General features: G+C 51.9%; 8 protein-coding genes across 8 annotated transcripts; 2 read left to right on the top strand and 6 right to left on the bottom strand.

Annotated features, from left to right (window-relative positions):
* Positions 1–118: 118 nt before the first annotated feature.
* BD324DRAFT_219196 (SGNH hydrolase-type esterase domain-containing protein) lies at positions 119–1,256 on the bottom strand. Its single transcript, XM_022012209.1, has 5 exons — positions 1,107–1,256; positions 927–1,069; positions 872–893; positions 522–836; positions 119–487 (listed from the first exon to the last, which is right to left on the bottom strand). Exons 1-5 carry the CDS (start codon positions 1,194–1,196, stop codon positions 260–262), a joined length of 798 nt encoding a protein of 265 aa, XP_021873331.1. The 5' UTR covers positions 1,197–1,256; the 3' UTR covers positions 119–259.
* Positions 1,257–1,305: 49 nt separating this feature from the next.
* Positions 1,306–2,663, bottom strand: BD324DRAFT_614112 (Alpha/Beta hydrolase protein). Its single transcript, XM_022014560.1, has 6 exons — positions 2,419–2,663; positions 2,254–2,373; positions 2,052–2,217; positions 1,790–2,013; positions 1,705–1,750; positions 1,306–1,660 (listed from the first exon to the last, which is right to left on the bottom strand). The coding sequence occupies exons 1-6, from the start codon at positions 2,562–2,564 to the stop codon at positions 1,328–1,330; spliced, it is 1,035 nt and encodes a 344-aa protein (XP_021873330.1). The 5' UTR covers positions 2,565–2,663; the 3' UTR covers positions 1,306–1,327.
* A 154-nt stretch (positions 2,664–2,817) lies between these two features.
* Positions 2,818–4,847, bottom strand: BD324DRAFT_606883 (general substrate transporter; the record flags this gene model as incomplete). Its single annotated transcript, XM_022014035.1, has 11 exons — positions 2,818–2,991; positions 3,027–3,093; positions 3,132–3,477; positions 3,514–3,567; positions 3,606–3,684; positions 3,724–3,943; positions 3,980–4,160; positions 4,200–4,308; positions 4,346–4,406; positions 4,442–4,588; positions 4,624–4,847. 11 exons carry the CDS (start codon positions 4,845–4,847, stop codon positions 2,818–2,820), a joined length of 1,662 nt encoding a protein of 553 aa, XP_021873329.1.
* A 765-nt stretch (positions 4,848–5,612) lies between these two features.
* On the bottom strand, positions 5,613–7,966 carry BD324DRAFT_218986 (hypothetical protein). The gene is made up of 6 exons (XM_022012208.1): positions 7,485–7,966; positions 7,347–7,437; positions 6,789–7,311; positions 6,383–6,754; positions 6,034–6,346; positions 5,613–5,996 (listed from the first exon to the last, which is right to left on the bottom strand). The coding sequence occupies exons 1-6, from the start codon at positions 7,785–7,787 to the stop codon at positions 5,934–5,936; spliced, it is 1,665 nt and encodes a 554-aa protein (XP_021873328.1). The 5' UTR covers positions 7,788–7,966; the 3' UTR covers positions 5,613–5,933.
* Positions 7,967–8,371: 405 nt separating this feature from the next.
* Positions 8,372–10,724, top strand: BD324DRAFT_644329 (alpha-amylase; the record flags this gene model as incomplete). Its single annotated transcript, XM_022017590.1, has 9 exons — positions 8,372–8,765; positions 8,805–8,978; positions 9,016–9,192; positions 9,227–9,293; positions 9,331–9,372; positions 9,408–9,576; positions 9,614–9,760; positions 9,798–10,336; positions 10,360–10,724. The coding sequence occupies exons 1-9, from the start codon at positions 8,532–8,534 to the stop codon at positions 10,722–10,724; spliced, it is 1,914 nt and encodes a 637-aa protein (XP_021873327.1). The 5' UTR covers positions 8,372–8,531.
* A 574-nt stretch (positions 10,725–11,298) lies between these two features.
* Positions 11,299–13,775, bottom strand: BD324DRAFT_614093 (fungal-specific transcription factor domain-domain-containing protein). Its single transcript, XM_022014559.1, has 4 exons — positions 12,795–13,775; positions 12,539–12,743; positions 12,021–12,497; positions 11,299–11,959 (listed from the first exon to the last, which is right to left on the bottom strand). Exons 1-4 carry the CDS (start codon positions 13,469–13,471, stop codon positions 11,537–11,539), a joined length of 1,782 nt encoding a protein of 593 aa, XP_021873326.1. The 5' UTR covers positions 13,472–13,775; the 3' UTR covers positions 11,299–11,536.
* A 345-nt stretch (positions 13,776–14,120) lies between these two features.
* Positions 14,121–15,902, bottom strand: BD324DRAFT_575936 (MFS general substrate transporter; the record flags this gene model as incomplete). Its single annotated transcript, XM_022013158.1, has 8 exons — positions 14,121–14,355; positions 14,401–14,473; positions 14,509–14,755; positions 14,792–14,872; positions 14,916–15,260; positions 15,302–15,433; positions 15,479–15,667; positions 15,708–15,902. 8 exons carry the CDS (start codon positions 15,900–15,902, stop codon positions 14,121–14,123), a joined length of 1,497 nt encoding a protein of 498 aa, XP_021873325.1.
* Positions 15,903–16,099: 197 nt separating this feature from the next.
* BD324DRAFT_606879 (hypothetical protein) lies at positions 16,100–18,201 on the top strand (the record flags this gene model as incomplete). Its single annotated transcript, XM_022014034.1, has 8 exons — positions 16,100–16,148; positions 16,189–16,278; positions 16,315–16,374; positions 16,419–16,750; positions 16,800–17,040; positions 17,077–17,291; positions 17,330–17,834; positions 17,897–18,201. 8 exons carry the CDS (start codon positions 16,100–16,102, stop codon positions 18,199–18,201), a joined length of 1,797 nt encoding a protein of 598 aa, XP_021873324.1.
* Between the last annotated feature and the right edge of the window lie 584 nt (positions 18,202–18,785).

The following is an 18,785-nucleotide window of genomic DNA, read 5'->3' as shown; positions in this document are numbered from 1 at the left end:
CAGTTTCCACCCTCCATTTATGCTCTATATTCAACTTTCATCTGTTCACTATCAGAGGAGAGATGGGAAACGACGCGCCCCGCCATGCACGACACTGGTCGATAGTGTCGTCGCAAGGCCAGTCGAGAAGCATTACAGGGCTACAGTGGAAGCTACTGTATCTCTCACAAATCCGATTCCAGTCCTGTTCGCGGGCACTTCATCTTAGGCGACGTCTGCCCAGCCTGTGACCTTCACAATGCATCTACGATTCATGATATCAATCTCTTGATGATCCATCTGACTGCATTCCCTCTGAACCGGTCTCGTCCAAGGCTTGCGCTTTCATCCGCTGCCCAATTTCCTTGATGGCAGTAGCATATTGCTCGAAGCTGTCGATACCTTCGCGGCCATACGTCGCAAATATGGGAAACGCCCTTGGCAAGTCGTCTGGTACGAGTTTTGGAAATTTGGAGCAGATGAGTTGGATTAAAGCGTCGTTCACAGGCTCCGAGTCAGCTGAGAAGATGCGCAGAATTCACCTTGTATCCCTTGGCATTGTAATGTAGGCCATCGCTGAAAATATCCCGCTGACCCTCGTGCATGGCAAAGACATCCAAACAATCGACCTTCTCTTCCAAGGCGACAGCTTTACACATCTCTGCAATCTCTCTAGCCCGCTCAGGGGTACGTATCGTGATAAATTTCTCGGGCATGCCAGTGCTACGCTCGAGTGCTAGTATTACATCGGATTGAACGGTCGATGGAGTTAACAAGACTATTTCGGCGGCGGGGTAGATTGTCCGTATATGCTGGATGATGGAAAGGAGATTATCGCGATATTCTGACGCCGAGGTCTAGCCATTAGCAGTGTCAACGCTCTCTTACCAACACGTTGATATCCTTTTTCGGCACTGGAAATCAGCCGGGTCGTGATGCAGCCTCACCAGTCATTTGTGCCAATGTGAATCACGAATAGTCTCACGTCGGCACTGGAGGGAACATCAAGCCCCTCAATGAACCTCTGTAGCAACTGTGTCGAGTTGTAGCCACCCATCCCCCTGTTAAGTACATCGTAATTGCCTTGATACTGCGGCATTAGGGCCGGCCCTGTTCTCTGAGCTCACGAAATCGACCAATGCAGAGCCATAGCCACCAGCCTTGAAACTTTGCTGGGCGATAGAGTCACCAGTGACAACAATGACTGGGTAAGGCATGACGAGTTTGCTAGCAGGCTGCGTTATTCAGCGAGCGTTTCTGGTATGCTCAAAAGTATATCTTTCGTGGAGACGGCCAAATCGCGGAGATTCGGGAAAACGAAAGATTTGCCAAGCATGCATTTCCCCGCTTAGACCCCAATTTTCTCCAGCGCCCATTCCAAAGCTGGCTGAACCGTCTCATCCCACCAGCCCTGAGCACGCTCGGGGAAATATCTTGCGGGAAGATCTATGAAGCCATGAGGCGCTTGGACCATGACCACACGACACTCTATGCCAAATTGTCCCAGCTTGCTTTCCAAGGCTTCTTTCTGCCCCTCCGGAGGTATCAGATCATCCTCCAGCGCCACGTACATCAGGGTCGGTGGGAAGTCCTTCGTGATGTTGTTGAGAATCTCATCTTCCGGAGGGAAGGGTGGATCTCGGCCGTGGAGGAAAGAGGGTATAGTGCCTGTGATCATCCCCTGGAGCACCGGTGCTCAGTCAAAGGGAATATAACGACACTTACTGCAACCACCCATTGGTTTCTCGGTTTCATCGGCGGATTCTTGTCCCTACATCAGGTCAGCACGGCAACCATTAGCATAACTAACATGACATTGAATCGATACGGATCGGCGCAGCATACCTTCTCGTTGAATAGCTTCTCAACGAGTGCAAATCGTTCCGGCCCAAACTGCTCCTTGACCGAGTAAATCGCTTCTCGAGGAGCCGCTTTCAAGGCATCCGGAGTTATTGCGCAGTAGGCAGGAAGTGCCGCTTTGATAGCAGGCAAGGGCTGAGACGCGGTCTCGTTATATCTGGCGACATCGGCGCACTCGCACAGTCAGCCGTGATCGGCCGGACCTCTCTCACCAGCCACAAGGTAGCAGAGCCTCCTGCACTGCCGCCTGTCACCAGGCATCGTGTGGTGTCTACGACCGGCGATGCTGGTCGCGCTTTCTCTATTTCTTGGTTGAGGTGTCGCTGTATAAACACGTATGCGTCGAAGAGATCGCTTCGAATCTCTCTCAGAGTGACTCTAGAAATCAGCTTGGGATCAGGTATCCTCGCTTACTGTGGGAGCATTCGATATTCTAAAGACACGACAGCAACGCCTTGTTCACCCAGCCACTTAACCTGGTGAAAGCCGATATCTTTGGTAGATCCATGAGTGAAAGCCCCACCGTGTATAATGCTGCAATCGTGTCAGTGCGATCTCAATTAGTCATGCTAGCCCCACATCGCGAGTGGGACAGTGGTACCCTCGTTCTTTGGCAGCCAAACGTCCATGTGACAGCCATCGCTGGTGGCGTCAGCAATTGGCTTGAAGAGTAGTCTGCAATGAGGGGGGATGTCTTCGACAAGGGCGTTGAATTTCGTAGTCATCGTTCAAGCTTGTCAAGCAAGATACAAGCAGGATTGTCAGGTGGTCTGTATTTTCTGAACAGGCCAGAGACGGATAAATGACGGAGAAATCGTTGCGGGCTCGGGTATGAATTCAGCTGAGAGTACGACTTGTAAGTAGCTTGTAAGTGGATGAATCGGGCGAACCAGATAGTCCCTCGTAGGGATACTCGCATGCATTGGACTTTCTGACAACTGTGCTTCCCTAGTCTGGCGCGCTCTTCGGTGCGCTCCTTTAGTCCTCCGTAAGAACGGCAGGGGTTCCAGACATGGCCTTTTCGTACTCCATCCTCTGCTGCAGATCCAGCTGAATATTTGTCTTGGTCTTATGGAAGCGCCAGGCAGGTATTCGCGCCTCCCAGAGTTCGTCTAGCTCTGACGGCGATCGTCCAGTGAAGTCAGGGACCAGCTGATTGTGAGCAGGAGTCATTGACCCAATCTTACGAAGTAGACGGCAAAGCACATGGGAAACATGAGACCAGCAAACACCCAGCCAGACTTGAGACCGAGGCTGGAGCGAGTCAGATGCGTCGTCGCACAGTTACTCACTTGGCAGGTGGGTTGATCATGTACGGGATGCCAATGGTGAGGGCAAGACCGATGATGGCAACTCCGCCTTGGGAGATACCGGCGGAACGGGTACGCATACGACTCGAAGGCGCCTCTGCAGTGTATGAACCTCCAAGTGTTCCAAGGAATGTGTTGAAGACCGCCCAGATCATAGTCACAGCGATGACAAAGTCCTTTAAGACCAGAGTTTTTCCAAGGCTACCGATCAAGCCGATCACTGCGCAGCAGATACAGTCCACAATAGCACCAATAAATACGAGTCGCCGACGACCGACGTATTCGACGACAAAAGCTGTGACACACTGTGTCGCTAGTGTGGAGCCGACTGGTATCTTAGCACAAGCGTCGACCTAGGGCTCACAAATAAGCACCTGAACGAGGTAGGGGTTGCTGAACCCCGCCAACGAGAAGAAGTCTGAAGATGTCAACGGGTGACAATGATATGAAGCTCACATGCAGAGTAGTTACCGAAAAGGTTGACCCCTGACAGCTGGCAACACATAAGTGGCACAGTTCCAGCAATCAGTCGCCACTGCGGAGCCGTCAGCCGAGTCTAACGACGCAAGCTCACCTTGTTCCGTCCCTGGAAGACCGCAACGTAGGATTTGAGAACATCTTGCAAGGTCCCGTAAGAGTTCTGAGCACGCTCCTCCATTAAGGTGTTTTTGATGATGGCGTACTCAGTGTCAATGTCGTAATTCTCGATCTTGCCATAGGCACGGCGCATGGTTTTCTTAGCCTTTTCGTCTTGGTCATGGATGGCGTAGAACCAGTGAGATTCGGGGACGTAACTTTAGGATGAGCTTCATCCGTATAGGTCAGCTCACAGGTAAGCGAACGCCATGTAGGCAAGAACTGGCCACTGGGTGTAGATGGCGATCTTATAGTTCTCGGGTTGTGTACGAGATAAGATCTCCATGACCACGGGCCCCATCAGGAGACCAAGGGAGTTGCAGATGTAATACACCAGCAATGCAAGACCACGTGTCCGGACAGGCGCGAATTCACCTGGAACGAGTGAGTTATGATGACAGACTGCGGACTTACAGATATAAGACGGTGCTAAGGATTGTGCGGCACCGAGACCAGCGCCACCAAATATACGGGATACCAAGAACAACTTCCACTCAGTACAGACTTGGAAAGTGACGAAAGACTGAACTATCAGCCGAAGCCATGGTCCTGAGACCCACGATAGCTGTGAGTGCCCAGACTGTGTAGAAGGTGACTTTCCGTCCGTATCGGTCAGAGAAACTGACATGAGTGCGGCAAAGGGAGCCTTGGCTTACGTTGAGAAAGTCAGAGAGGTGAGGATCTGCGCAGCCGCCTGCACGGCACCCCAAGCGGAGACTATACTTGGCGCGAGAGCTTTAGTGCCATCAGGTGTCGTGACTGTTCCAAACTGCTTGACAAAGCCAGGATTGGCGATGATCACACTGAGTTTAGCCAAGCCGTTTACGATATGGCCTACCCATTGATCATACCGGCGTAGCCATCTGCAAGTGCGGTAACACCAATGATGACGCCGAATGAGAGGGCTTTGCGGAACTTCCACATGACCTGAGGTACTGTGAGGACATCGAATTCGGACTTGAGTTCGTGCCCGTCGATCTTTTGATGGGCCCTGACCCGCGACTTGGCGTCCTCATCGTAGGTGGAATCATACTTGGAGATATCTTCATTGGGTGCAGACATTCTGGAAAGCGGACAAATGTTTCTGCAGCAAACGAGGTAAGGTAGTACTGAGTCTTTAAGTATATTTCATCCGGACCGCGGGGCGCCGGGGATTCTCCGGAAAAAGAGAATTGGAGCCCTCAGGTCACGGAGAAACGGGAAATTAACGGAAAATGGCCCCGCAAAGTTGAACACCATAAAATGGCTCTAGAGACACTCCAAGTACGAGCCAGAGCGGGATTGGGACGACAAGTCTGAGACCGGCATACCACGACGTCGCATTGGGGAGGGTATAAGACAAGATGGTGGGGGACTGCGCCGAGCATGGGCACGATCAATCCGTGTGCTCCCTATTTCTATCCTCAGTTCAACCATTTGTGAAATCCGACACAGCGCTCAATGTGATCGTATTTGATGGGGACACGTAGAGACCACCGACCTCATACACTATGTAGCGTCATGTCGACCGCGGCGCGAGTGGCTTTGACCGTAGCCGGGTCTGACCTGATAGTCACCGCTTGCGCCACTCGAATCCTACATTGAAGGGGTCAATACTCAACGGCAGTATGCATGTGCAGACGTCTGCGGAGATGACCAAAGTCTACACCAGTGCACGAGACCTACTGAATCAATTGGAGAGAGCACACAAGCGAGGATCCGAGAGCGTATCTCTTGCTAGATCAATGGTTGGCGGGAAGACCTGTGTATACTTTCCAGTGAAGAAGGCTGAATCTCTCCGGGGGAGCGATCCGAATCGGATCCAGTCAGCCGAGCGGCAACCGTGGAGACGCTTGACATCAACCGGGAAAAGTCCACCTTGCGGGATGACGTGAATACGATGAAAGAATCTGAGCGTCTTACGCTCTTCAAACTTGCGCACGACTTTGAAGACTTGCGCCTCGAGGTGTTGATAAAGGGCGATGTGGTCGAGGTTTTCGCGAACGAGCGATTTGCCATGGCAATGAGCAGATCCAAACCAAGTACCGATCACCGCGGCATGTTCCCTGTCTGTAAGTTGCGGCGAAGTGCAGATTTTGGGGATAGGGTCCATTGGGCTTGAGACCAACCTCTCCATCTAGTTGTAATGAAGTCTCCCACGGCTCAAAATCACAACACCGGAGCGAGTGCCCTCACCAGGGTTTTCAGTAGAGGGTCATGTTCTTTCGTCCGCTGATACCATCAGTCACGGCCTACAGCAGATGCTTACAGCTGAGAGTAGCCCGATTATCTGGAACACCCATCCAGATAATTCAGCCTTGAGTGTGCCTACATCTTGACCAAGCCCAAGCTCAGATGCCGAATCGTTCGAGGACTGCGCTTGATTGATGATAGATATGGCTGTCATAGCCATGCTGAACAACTTTGCACCATAATCGAGGCCGACACCAAAGTCCGAAGGTTGCCATCCGGAGAGCAGCCCGATGAGCCGTCCGAGGTTGTCGAGAACGAATCGGTGGTCGAGTCCAGGTGAGCCTCCAGGACGAATCAAGCCGTGTCGTAAACAAACAGTCCAGAAACGGCTGAATATCAGCAAGACACGTGTCAACAAAACTCACTCCCTGAACCAAGCCAAAGAAATGATGAGATTGACAGAGAGTTTGATCTGAGGCGATTGAAGAGACATTTCGTATTTGGCGACGGCTATGTCCAGCTCTATTCCCAAGTCCAGCTGGAAGCGACTCGCCGATTCTGAATTCCAGATGCTGCAAGAGGCGTCGCATGTCTCACCCCAACAGGCCATGTGCTGAGAGCGTACGAGACTGAATAGACGGAGATGATCCATCGGAAAGTCGTCCAGCGCGTTGGAGGCCAGCAGGACACGAAACGGGGCAGTTACTCCATATGCATCATCGGGGAGACGGAGTGAGGGAAGGGCTTGGTTCTGAGTGGGATGTTGTAGGATTGCATGCGCTCGCTCGATAATGAAGCTGAGGTCAGTATCGTGTCGCATGGAAGACCTACAGAGTGTACAGAAGCCGGAGGCCCTCTTCGTCAGAGGTCTGTGGCTTAGCGGGCACAAGCTTTCTACGCCAATCGGTAATGCCCAGCATCTCGCCCAGCGTCAATGCCTGGTGGAATTGAAGCCAGGATGCGACACCCTCCCCGTAGATCTGCCACATCAAAAAGATGTGAAGTGCCGTCACAACCTTGATGATGCTGATATCGTCCTCCCGCAGAGGTTTCTGAGATCTTTCAAGCAGCTTGACGAAACGGGAGCCCGATATCGTGCTCGATGATGACAAGCTGTTGGCATTGATCCGGGTCTCCACGAGAACAGCTATAGAGTCCGCCAGGTCACATGCTTGAGCATCCTTGCCGGAGAGAGCGAGATTGAACACCTCCTCCAAGCGACGGCGGTCAAGGATAGGGCACCATTGGCGAAAGAGATCAAAGTAAATATCCAAGCACCGCTCAACATTCATATTGCTCGGCAGGGCGAACCTGTGCGGGGCTTCGGGATGCGAATTGGCCTCTTGCCGCACCTCTGCAGGTTGAGCGGAGACAAATGCCATCACTCACCGGTGGCTGACCAATCGAGCCCAGCTGCACGGGGATCGGGCAGAAACACTTCCGATGCCTCGTTGAATTCGTTCGAGATCTGCGCCCAAGCCTGTTAAGCGGTAAGCAGAGGCGCAGCATATAGGTGAGCGGACTTGCAAAATAAGGGAAAGTACTTCTTGAGTCCTCTCCATTAGATCCAAGTATCGACCAGTAATTGAGAGGAGACCGACTGTCAAGTGGAGCGCCCGTCGTGTCGGCCCATTGTAGGGATTGAGATGCAGTATGATTATGAGCAAGCTGATAAGGATCGAAACTGTTCGGGCCAGAGGCTGAAGAGCCGACTGTGGCCGACGAGACAGTGACGTCTCCCTCAGCGGACTGAGAGACTTCCCACATTGGACGCTCCTGACTCTTGCTGGGCAGAGAAGCACTCGCGAGAGACGCCAGGAAAGAAGTCATGTCGGCTGAGGTCGGAGAAGATGAGACTTCCTCGGATCTCACTGCACGGTGCCCTCGATGCTCAGGAGTCGCTCGCGAGGCGGTATCCGTCCCGCTCTGGCTCAAGAGGTTGTCGATCTGTGGGCGTTCAAAAGCGAGTGTTTTAGACCGCTTGGGCCCTCTTCGCTTGTGCGTCTGGTCCTTCAGCGTATTGCAAGAGCAGGTCTCTCACCCTCAACCGGGTGCACCTTAGGTCGCTATGCGCGCAACCTAGACAGGCATCTCCGCTGGTGCTTGGCCGACACTGATGCGGATTAGTTCAGAATATGAAGGAACTCACTTTGATCTTGCGTATGCTGCACTACAGCATGAGCGGACAAGGGCTGGCAGGGCCACTCACTTGATCGCAAGCGGGTCCCGACTTTTCGGGTACCGCCTCTCCGCCCAGCGTCATGATTCCCTTCAGCGGAGGTTGATCTCAAGGTGTGCTTCAAAATTCCGATCGGTTCAGATGCTAATTGGTCAAGGTCCCGTCCGGCGAATATAGCGGCCATGAGATTGGCTACAAGATTTATTATAACTTTCTGCCTTGAAATATGATATAACTCCGGCATTGGGTGTCACGACTCTGATACTTCGTGATTCGTTCTAAATTCAGACTAGTCTCAAATTTAGACAACAATCGACCTCGGGCCCGCATGAGTTCAGACGAATAGATACAAATAGCCCGGCGTATGGCTGGTCATGTTCGACCAATCTTGACACATGATGCTCCTCACTCCTATACTCCTGGGAGCAGCCTCAGTCGTTGTCGCCCTCAGTCCTGAGCAATGGAGAGCTCAATCCATTTATCAGGTCGTCACAGACCGGTTCGCTCTTGACGGTGGAGCCTTGTCACCGACATGTACCGGCGATTTTGAACTGTCAATCTTTTGTAACGGTTCGTTCTATGGACTCATTGACAAGTTGCAGTACATCAAAGACATGGGATTCACAGCGGTGAGCTCAAGGTGCCAAATCGAAGCTGAGTCGTATTAGCTGTGGGTTTCACCCGTCGTTGAGAACATCGAAGGGGGGACACCAGATGGATACACGAAAGATGGCTCCCCGTATCACGGCTACTGGGCTAAAGATATATACAGTATCAATGACCATTTCGGGGGCAGTGATGGCCTGAAAGCTTTGTCCCAAGCTCTACACAATAACGACATGGTGAGCTGCGTCACTCGAACCATGGCTGATCACCAAGTACCTCATGGTCGATGTAGTTGTCAACCACATGGGATACTATTGTGGTGCGGCTCTTGATGGACATTGTGGACCTCAGGGCACGGTCAATTACAGCATTTACAATCCGTTCAACAGCGAAAAGTACTTTCATCCGTTCTGCGAGATCGACTACAACAATGCTACCAGCATCTTGGATGTGAGTGTGAACGCCGTGTCGGGCTGATCTTCAGTGCTGGGAGGGCTCTGAGAACGTGCCTCTCCCTGATCTCAGGACCGAAGACACGGTAGTGCAGCAAAGTAAGGCGTCCCCGAAGATAGCTGCTGACCATGAAAGTGTTTGACTCATGGATTTCGGGCCTGGTTTCAGACTACTCAAGTAAGCCTTTGTCAATCGCACCGCTAAAGCCTCAGTCGATGGGCTCCGGATCGATAGTCTACAACAGTCTGGCTCGTTCTTCTTCCCATCCTTCTTTAACGCGACTGGGGGTATGTACATGGTCGGCGAGGTTTTTCAAGAGTACCCCAAGAGAGTGTGCTCCTATCAGCAGGAAGGCATGCCCGGAGTTTTGAATTATCCAATGTGAGTCGATGATGCTTGAATGATGGCTAACTTCCAGGTTTTACTATGTCACAGACGCCTTTTCGACTAGTGACGGTAGCATGAGTGGACTGGCGAATGGAATCTCTTACATGCGAGGCAACTGCAGCGATGTGACCCTTCTTGGGTCATTCTTGGAGAACCAAGACAATCCCAGATTCCCAAGGTGAATCTTCAAGCAGCGTTTGGGCTAATGTCATCAGTCTGACAGAAGACATCACACGCTCGATGAATGCGATCACCTTTGTCATGCTACAAGATGGCATCCCTATTGTATACTATGGGCAGGAACAGCATCTCAACGGTGGCGAGGTCCCTTACAATCGGGAAGCGCTCTGGTCCACAGGTGGATACAATCAGTCAGCACCGCTGTACGAGATGATCACCTCGATCAACAAAGCTCGGACCGCAGCGATCCAGCAAGACGCTAGTTTCGTGACAGACGAGATGCAAATTCCGTACTATGATGATCACGTCATCGTTGCCCGCAAAGGCCGGAGCGGTGATCAGATAGTCAGCATATACGACAACCGAGGATCAAGCGGCGCGAGCTCTGGGTTGACTCTTTCGCAGACCGACACAGGCTTCTCAAGTGCTGAACAAGTCATGGATATTCTCTCCTGCGAGCAGTACACCACGGCCTCCGATGGATCCCTCTTCATGCCTCTTGGCGGCGGTCTACCCAAGGCCTTGGTGACACAATCTGTTCTCGAGTCCAGTGGTCTATGCACAACTTACACTGGTGGGTGGTGAGGTGAACGGCAGCTGACTCGGTAGCGGGGCCAACCTCGGTTGGGAGCTCTACTACATGCGCCAATGCTACTGTGGTCTTTGATATCTATGTGACAACAAGCTACGGACAGTCGGTTGTGATCGCGGGCGATATCTCAGCGCTTGGCGACTGGACACCAGCCAATGGTCTCAAGCTTTCAGCAAATGGATACACGGCTGATAGTCCTCTGTGGACAGGCTCAGCGCAGGTCGATCCTGGCACAGTGTTCCAGTGGAAACCAGTGATCATTGAGACCAATGAATCCGAAGATTGGTATTCTGGTGACAACTTGCAGAATGCTTCACAGGCGGGCTGTCACCCCCAGAGTACGACGATATTATTGGACTGGACTTCGTAGAGACAATTCTCGCGTGAAACAAGAGTCAGACGTATGTACTGCAGTCAGACGTATGTACGTATTGCAATTCTGATGTGAACCCAGTGTGATCGTCATATCGGTGCTCCAGCCTTGTCGACGAGTCTTTCCCGGATCCTCCTTCTTTCGCGAGGCAGCGTGAGATAAACGCATCGTCGGTCATACTCGGTAACATGCTCACTTGACCCACACTAAAGGCTACAAAATCACAGCTGGACTGTCGCACGATGATCTAGTTCTCGCTGGCAGTCCCAAGAGACAGGCATTCAAGCGTGTTGCTCAGCTGTTCAAAGCCCGTCTATCCAGCTGCACTCACCGACAACGCAGCGGCCTAAAATGCAGCGCACGAGGACATCAAACTTTTCCTCACTGTATGTCGCGGTGCTCGAAGTCGCAGGTGGCCTGTCACTGTTACGACGATGTTGCTGAGAGGCCTGACTTGACTGCGGTGGACAGTGTCAAGAACAGAGCGATCCGGCTCGAGTGTCCCAATTGAATAATAATCTTCTGAATAGGGATGTCAAGCTGGATAGCTCTTCGAGAAGAAAATATGCATACATATTTACGAAGACACCATTTTCCGGATAACGGCGGCTAGCGGATGCTGCCAACCGATCTCGACAACAAGGTAATGCTAGCTTTCTCTGACGGAGTCGGATCTCCGATATCGTGCCGTTGTCCGAGCAAGCACCGGCACATGATACTCTAGAGCTGTGCCTTCCCCTGGACAACGCGGCAAATCTTGAGTTCAAAGATTACATTGGAATGACACCATATACCGAATCGGATCCGTGTCATACTCCTTGTCCACGAGTATCGCCAAAAATGGCAAACATTGATTCCTGATCCGGGGTCGATAGCGGCTCCCAGATTGACTCTAACCATTGATCAAAGTCAAAGTCGTCTCGCCCACCATCCGAGTATTCGTACGTCATGACCCCAACCTCCGAACCCTGCGGCATCACCGGAGGACTTGAATGACGAGATTCCGTGGTCCATCTCGATGCCAATCTTGATGTTGCACGTGCAGCCATGCGCTTACCTCGGGTCAGAAGGACGGCGTACCACAGACAAGGAGTCGCATCGGCGGCTTGTTCCAGAAGGGCCAGACCACGCAACAAGAGATTGTGCGCAGAAACAGATTTGGTCGACCGAGGAGAGCGCATCACCAGCGCAGCAAGAGGCACAATGGCGCTGAATAGGTCAAGTGCGGCCACCTGATGCGCAGTTAGGCGTTGATGAAATCTTTCCGTTCCCAAGAACGGTCCCAAGACCCACGATGTGACGCGTAAATATCAAGCCATAATCCCCATATAGAGCGTCGACTAGAGCAATGATGGCAGGGCACGCTTCATCTATAACGCTCTCCACTGAGTAGGCTCTTTCCGACTCCATGGGTTCCCGGGAATGGGTCCTCAGCGCCAATTGAAAACTCGAACGATGGCACTGGAGTAATCCAGTATTGAAATGTAAGGCCAAACGGATCTGCTGAAGACTCTCCGTCCGGCCGCCATCACGAACTTGTCGATACTTGAGATGATTTGGCAGGCGGGACCAGTAAGATCGGACAATGCCATCCCGCTGCTGCACGCTGGAGGGATCTGACGACGGTTCTTGGATCACTTTAATGAGCTGATGGAGGATGTTGTCCCATTCCCAACGCCACGCCAAAAAGCCATCAGTAGACTCATCAGCTGGGGTAGATGCGTCAAAAACGTCGGCTTGAATGAAAGGAGACAGGCCGAAGCGGTTCGCCTAGACATGATCTCAACATAGGCGCGATGAGTACTGCTCACGTTGATTCTCTCCAGAGTCAGGATCTCCCACCAGATCCTCCTCCTGGCATCGACTTCTGCCCCGGGCAAGCCCCATCGCGAGCCGTCCTTGTGGAAGCCAGCTATGGTTGCTAGCCGCAAAGCAAGCCCAACGATGGCAAATATCTCATCAACGCGCGGTCGATCTTCATTGATGAGAAAGCAGCAGTAGAGGTGCAACGAAACTCTGTCCAGGAGTCACATTTTCGTATCGTGGGTTGCAGTGCAGAGCACTTACAGACAGGCCGTCGAGGTGTGAGTCAGAAAATTGGCGATGCCTAGACAATGCAGTGAAAGCATGCTGTACGATTTGGCTTCGTCCGAGTGAGAGGGCACTGAGGCGTCAAACAAGCATCCCACAGAAATGAGACCGAAAATCATAGCCAGTTGTGCAGCTTGCTGAATGAGACTAGAGTTAGAGTTTCCGCTGGTCACCAGATCCAAGACACCGTCGAAATAGTTTCTAGATACTGGCGCAAATCTCCAAGGTGTTTCGGCAAAATAGACGTCGATCAGGCGTCTCAATCGCGTTGGTTCAGGAAGCTTCGACCCTGCTTCTAGAATTGACCAACTATCGAGTCTCGAATGGAAAGGGAAGGTCACGAATGATGTTCGCTCATGAGATGGGTCCCCATGCCATGGTGACGCTGGTTGAACCAGATGACAGTCTTCATCATCGGCCGGTAGCAGATGGGCGGCGGCAGTTGCGCCGAGAAAATGAGAACCTCTTTCCCCATCGACAGTGAAGTGACCTGTCTCGCCTTGCCTATCACCAGCCAGGTATGCAGGTTCATGTGTACCTTCGTGATAGTTCTGGTGTTCGGGTGCCGGGCCCGCGAGAGAAAGGGTCGAAGATTGATCTGAAACTTGAGGGTGTTGTGGCGAGTCGAGGCCCGCCTGTTGTCTCAGTTGCATCAATTCCGTGCGTACGCCTTGTATCTCCTCCAAAAGACCTTGTATAGATAATGCGGGCTTCCGGGTACCATTGGGACAGGCGTTGGGGCACCCTGCATGTAAGCTCGAGATTCGCCGGCTTGAAGCCCCACCGGCACGGACGCATGCACTACACGGCACGTTCCGATCACCTGAAAGCCATAAGTCGCGGGTCTGTCAAGTCGCGGATCAATCAAAATCTTACATTTCAACTTGGAACGACGGCATTCTGCACAGCTCGCCTTTGGTCTACCGATTGGTCTGTTGGCAGGCATCTAGTGAACCCTGATAAAGCATGACTGAATGCGAATTCCTGAATCACTTCTAAGAGGGGATTTGATTCCGTCCATGCTGAACCATTTGCCGAGAGATGTGGCAGCCTCTTACTGCTTTCGTGTAAGTTTTGGGAGCTAGTGAGTTTTGGAGTTTGCCGACCGCAGTTTCCTGCCTGAAAGATTCATTACGCTCCGGACATTCCCTTGCATTCCCTGTTCACGGGTATTCTTTCCAGTAACGCTTTCTATGTACCAATTTTACTTCATTCCGCCCATATGAAGACCGTTCAGGACACCTTCTCTCCTTCTGCGGGCGGCGGTATCCACGCATGAGAAGGTATATGTCGTGATCTCAGCTACGGAGTATATCTGAAGCCTGGAGCCAGATCATGCAACTTGGCCTGTTCAACCTTGGATCCTGACAATGGTGGGCCACCCTCGTTTCGATCTCTCCGTTGATTCTCCATGCGGTACCATACGGTCATGAAGGCAGCGGTTAGGATCGCAGCAAAGCTAAAGGCAAGGTTCATTCCAAAGCCTAATGGCCATCGTGGATTGTCCTTCGAAGGAAATATGAATGGAGACGTCAGGCTGTTGACTATAAGCAGATGCTTTACCATTAACCTACTGACTCACGCTGCCCAATTTGCCAAACTGTTCAGGAAGCCTAATTGCACAGCACGTTGAGACTGTGAGCCAGTGTTGTTTGCTGTGGATCAGAAAAGTCAACGAGACCGCACTCACCAACCCAGGACTGGATCAACGGGATGGTGCAGTAACCCCCGGTCACTATGCAAAAGCACGCAAAGTACCTCACGTGGAGATTGTGGACGACAGTGAGCAATATCAACCAGCCGACTGCATTGATGGTGAAGGCACCCATGATGAAAAGACCTCTGATGCGGACCCGGTCCGACGCAGAATTGAGAAGCGCCATGATCCCAAAGGCCACTGCGTATGGGGGAACAGTGAACAGCTGCGCCTGAGTGTTCTTGGTGGCGTGAGCTGCCGAATGTGGCGGACTCACCGTGTATCCCAGCGACTTTATGATTGTTGGGAAGAATCCAGAGAGCGAAGACAAGGTAAGCTGCATGCAGCTGTAGATGAACTGTTTGACGACTCAGCACGACAGGAAGAATTGGCAGATTTACTGTCACAACGTATGCCTTCCAGTCGGTGAAAGCACGTTTTACCCCATTCCAGTCGATGCCGTCGTCTCCTTCGTCCAAATTTTGCGATCGAAGTCGTCTAAATTGCAGCGCTTTTTGCTCCTCAGTGAGGAGCCAAGACCGGTCAGGCCTTCCAGGTAGGAACAGGATCACGCAGATGCCCAGAACAATCGACGGGATCCCTTCAATTAGGAAGAGGATTCTCCATGTCTCGATTGAGCTCTGTATATGGGACACCCCAAATGCGATGAGACCACCGAAAGCACCTGCCAGAACACCTGCACCGATGAATAATGCCAATCTAGTCGCAATTTCGTCCTTCTTGTACTGATTGGAGTCAGTGGGGGGTGCGCCTCACATGTCCTCACCCAAAGAGAGTAATGGAGCACGACAGCTTGCCCAAAGATGGACTCTCCTAGCCCGATGAATAGTCGACAAACGATTATACCTGCATAGCTCCTAACGCCGGCCATGGCTGATGCGGCGACGGCCCTGAAGCTCTCAGCATGAATGGTAAGGGTAGAGGGGGACGGGAGACGGGAGACATACCAAATGAGACAGCCAGATCCAATAGCGTAGTTCGGCGGTATTGCTTTGGACAAGAGGGTGCCGGGGATGCTTCCAAGCATGTATGTGATGTAGAATGAAAGGAGAACGACCGAGTATCGTTCATCTTTGTTGTCCAACAATTCCTTCTGAAGGCCTTGCAGGCGCGCATTACCGATGTTGCCGCGCTGTAGTAGGTTCAAGTCTTGGCGACATCTGCTTACTCACATCGAGATTAGCACTCAAGTAGAGCAAGACAGTCATTGGTAGAATTACAGCATCGAGCTTCCACAACAGACGCCGCTCCTTCGCCTTTTCAACCTCCTCGCTCGGTGACACAATATCAATTGCTGCTAGTTCGTCATCATCAGGAGGGATTGGCCTCTTGTCCTCGACACACTCAACCTCTTGCTCAGCTCCCATTGTGAGTTGAGGTGAGGGAGTATGCGTTGCCCTTCGTCCACTTTATGTTATTCAGCCCCAAGGTCGTTTCCCGAAGCTCGGGAAAAGACAGGCAATTTTCCGATGTCGGAAATTGTTTTCCGAGGAAGGAGAAAGCCTGTACGGTTGCTTAAAAGAGACCGCGGAGAGTCAGGTGAGATGCTTCATTATCCCTTGTCATGACGCTTACAGACTCTATACGTATCCTGACTCCTTCGCCAATCCTAGGTATAGCCTCTGGAATGTCAAATGACTGACAACACATCAGGCTACGGGTATCCCGAGCAAGATTTGTGGCGTGGAGTGACAGAATACCATGCGGACGCGATCATCGTTGATGGGGGAAGTACTGACGGCGGTGAGGGTATGGGCAATGACTACACTAACCTCTCAGGACCAGATGACCTCGCTCTGAACCATACTGTCGTTTCAAGGGAGATGTACGAGAGGGATCGTGAGTTGTCATCGCCCCATGATTGAGCTCAATGCAACGGCCAGTATCACCCATGATCGATGCTGTCTATCACCATGGCGTGAAGCTTTTGATTTCATCCGCTGGAGGAGCCGGCCCCAAAGCGCACGTAGACTTCATAATCGAGATCATCACTCAACTTGTCATGGAGAAACAATACAGTCTAAAGGTTGCGGCCATTTACTCGGACGTTTCAAAGGAGACTGTGTTGCGGAAACTGAAGTTGGGTCAAATCGAACCTTGCGGCGACATTCCTCAGCTTGTGGAGGAGAAAATTCATATATCAGATCAGATTGTATGTCAAGTTGGATACGAACCATTCTTAAAAGCTCTCCAAAGCGAGCCCGACATCATCGTTGTGAGTCCATCCGGGACCTCATGTGAATTTACCAGCTGAAAAATCTCAGGGCGGCCGAGCGTACGATCCCGCACCATTCATTGCCTACACGCTGCACAGACTCGGGCATGAGGCAAGACCTACAGCATGGCACATGGGCAAGATCATGGAGTGTGGCGGTATCTGCGCTATACCGAAAGGCAAGGTCATCCTGGCGACGGTGCGGCGCGACGCGTTCGAGCTGCTGCCAATGAACCCCGACACTCGGTGTACGGAGCTTTCGGTTGCTGCACACACGTTGTACGAGAAGAGTGAGCTTATATGACCGTAATACGGGCTGATCACAGCTCGACCGGACCTCTTGGCTGGGCCGGGTGGACTCTTGGACATCAGAGCAGCAACGTATACTCAGATCAGCGATCGTGCGGTCCGAGTATCAGGAGCAAAAATCGTGGAAAAGCCGGTCGCGCTCAAGCTCGAAGGTGCTCGACAAGTTGGTTTCAAGACGGTGTTTTTAGGAGGTATCAGAGATCCTATTCTGATCAGTGGTATCGAGAGCTTCGTAAGTGGATTCAACAACCTTTTCATTGACTCTGCCAGACCGTCAAGACATGGGAGAATACAGCAGACATGTTCCCCGTGCTCCGAAGCGAGCCAGATACGCACAAGCTCTTGTGGAAGTTCTACGGAAAAAATGCAGTCATGGCCCATCTTGAACCCAACGTCAACGCTTCCATCCACGAAATTGGACTGTATGGCGAGGTGATGGCACCAAGCCAACGATTATCGAATGCCATTGCAAATTGTGCTCGGGTCGGTGTTCTGCACGGGGCCTATCCCGGCCAAGTTGCTACTGCCGGCAATTTCGCCTCCCCCGGCACACCACTCGAGCTCAGCGCAGGCGCGTGCTGTGAATTTACTGTGTACCATCTCATGCAGGTCGAGGACCCGTCTGACTTTCCCATTGAAGAAAGGGTAATTGGTGGACCCCATCGATCGATCAGCCCCACAAGAACGCCAGTGAAGATAGTCAACGGCACGACGAATGGGACTGCCTGCGGCTGGGTCAAAACGGAAGAGAAACCGGTCATTGAAAGTCTCATAGGTGGGCAACTTTCCTGATTTGGCTAAAATAGTGAGCCTCAGGGAAAGCCTTTTACCTCCCAGACCTGGCGAGAGTGGTGCGATCGAAGAATTCTGGGCCTTATGAGATTACATTCGACGTTATGTTCAGCTCATACAAGGATTACGAATACGTCAAAGATCTCGACATTCTAAACACTAAATTTGTCAAGAGAGCCTGGCAATGCACCGAAGACGATATCCTCGCGCTCATGTGGTTCAAGCCGGCCCTAGCATGGAAGTGCACCATCCGACGCGCTTGGGACCAAGGTAGTTTTGGTGAGAGGGACACGTTTGGGACAGCACAACATGGTCCGTTAATGAGTCTACGCCTCGATGGCGGAAGATAGCATTCGAGTGAGGGATGCAGCTACATCTCGTCGAGGTCTCAAAAAATCAGCTCCGACTGAAATTCTGACAGTTCCTAGACCAATATTAGCCTGACCCTGAACCTATCCTGCTCTAAAATCTCAGCCTCCCGCCTCGACAACTCAGCAGATCCCATGACAGCAAGATATATCTTCCAGTCAGCCATTCGGGCCTCTGCTTTGCGAGGTAAACGAGACCACTCACTGCAAGCTCAGGTGACTCGATCAGCCCTTGACTCAAGATCTTGGGCATCTTGCGGGACAGCTCAGTATTAATGGCGCCCGGGTGTACACAATAACACAGTCTACTTGGCGTGGTCGAAAATGACCAATTCAGTAGATCTACATACTGCAAGCCTTGCGGTTCGATATGCGCTGGCTCCCGGGAACATAGAAAAGCGCACCGATTGCGCTGCCATTCACAATAGTCTGGTCCGGTCCTCTCAGAAGTAAGGGCAAAGACGCTCCTCCAGTGCACAGATATAGGCCGTAGGCGGTGACCCTCCACGTCGTACACCAGTCATACACATCCTATTCAAGGAGCCGGTTTTAAATCTCCAGAAATC

The sequence above is a fragment of the Kockovaella imperatae genome (assembly GCF_002102565.1).
Source record: "Kockovaella imperatae strain NRRL Y-17943 chromosome Unknown BD324scaffold_2, whole genome shotgun sequence".
In the NCBI taxonomy this organism is placed as follows: domain Eukaryota; kingdom Fungi; phylum Basidiomycota; class Tremellomycetes; order Tremellales; family Cuniculitremaceae; genus Kockovaella; species Kockovaella imperatae.
The sequence above is the reverse complement of the archived record's forward strand: the minus strand, read 5'-3'. Positions and strand labels throughout refer to the sequence as shown.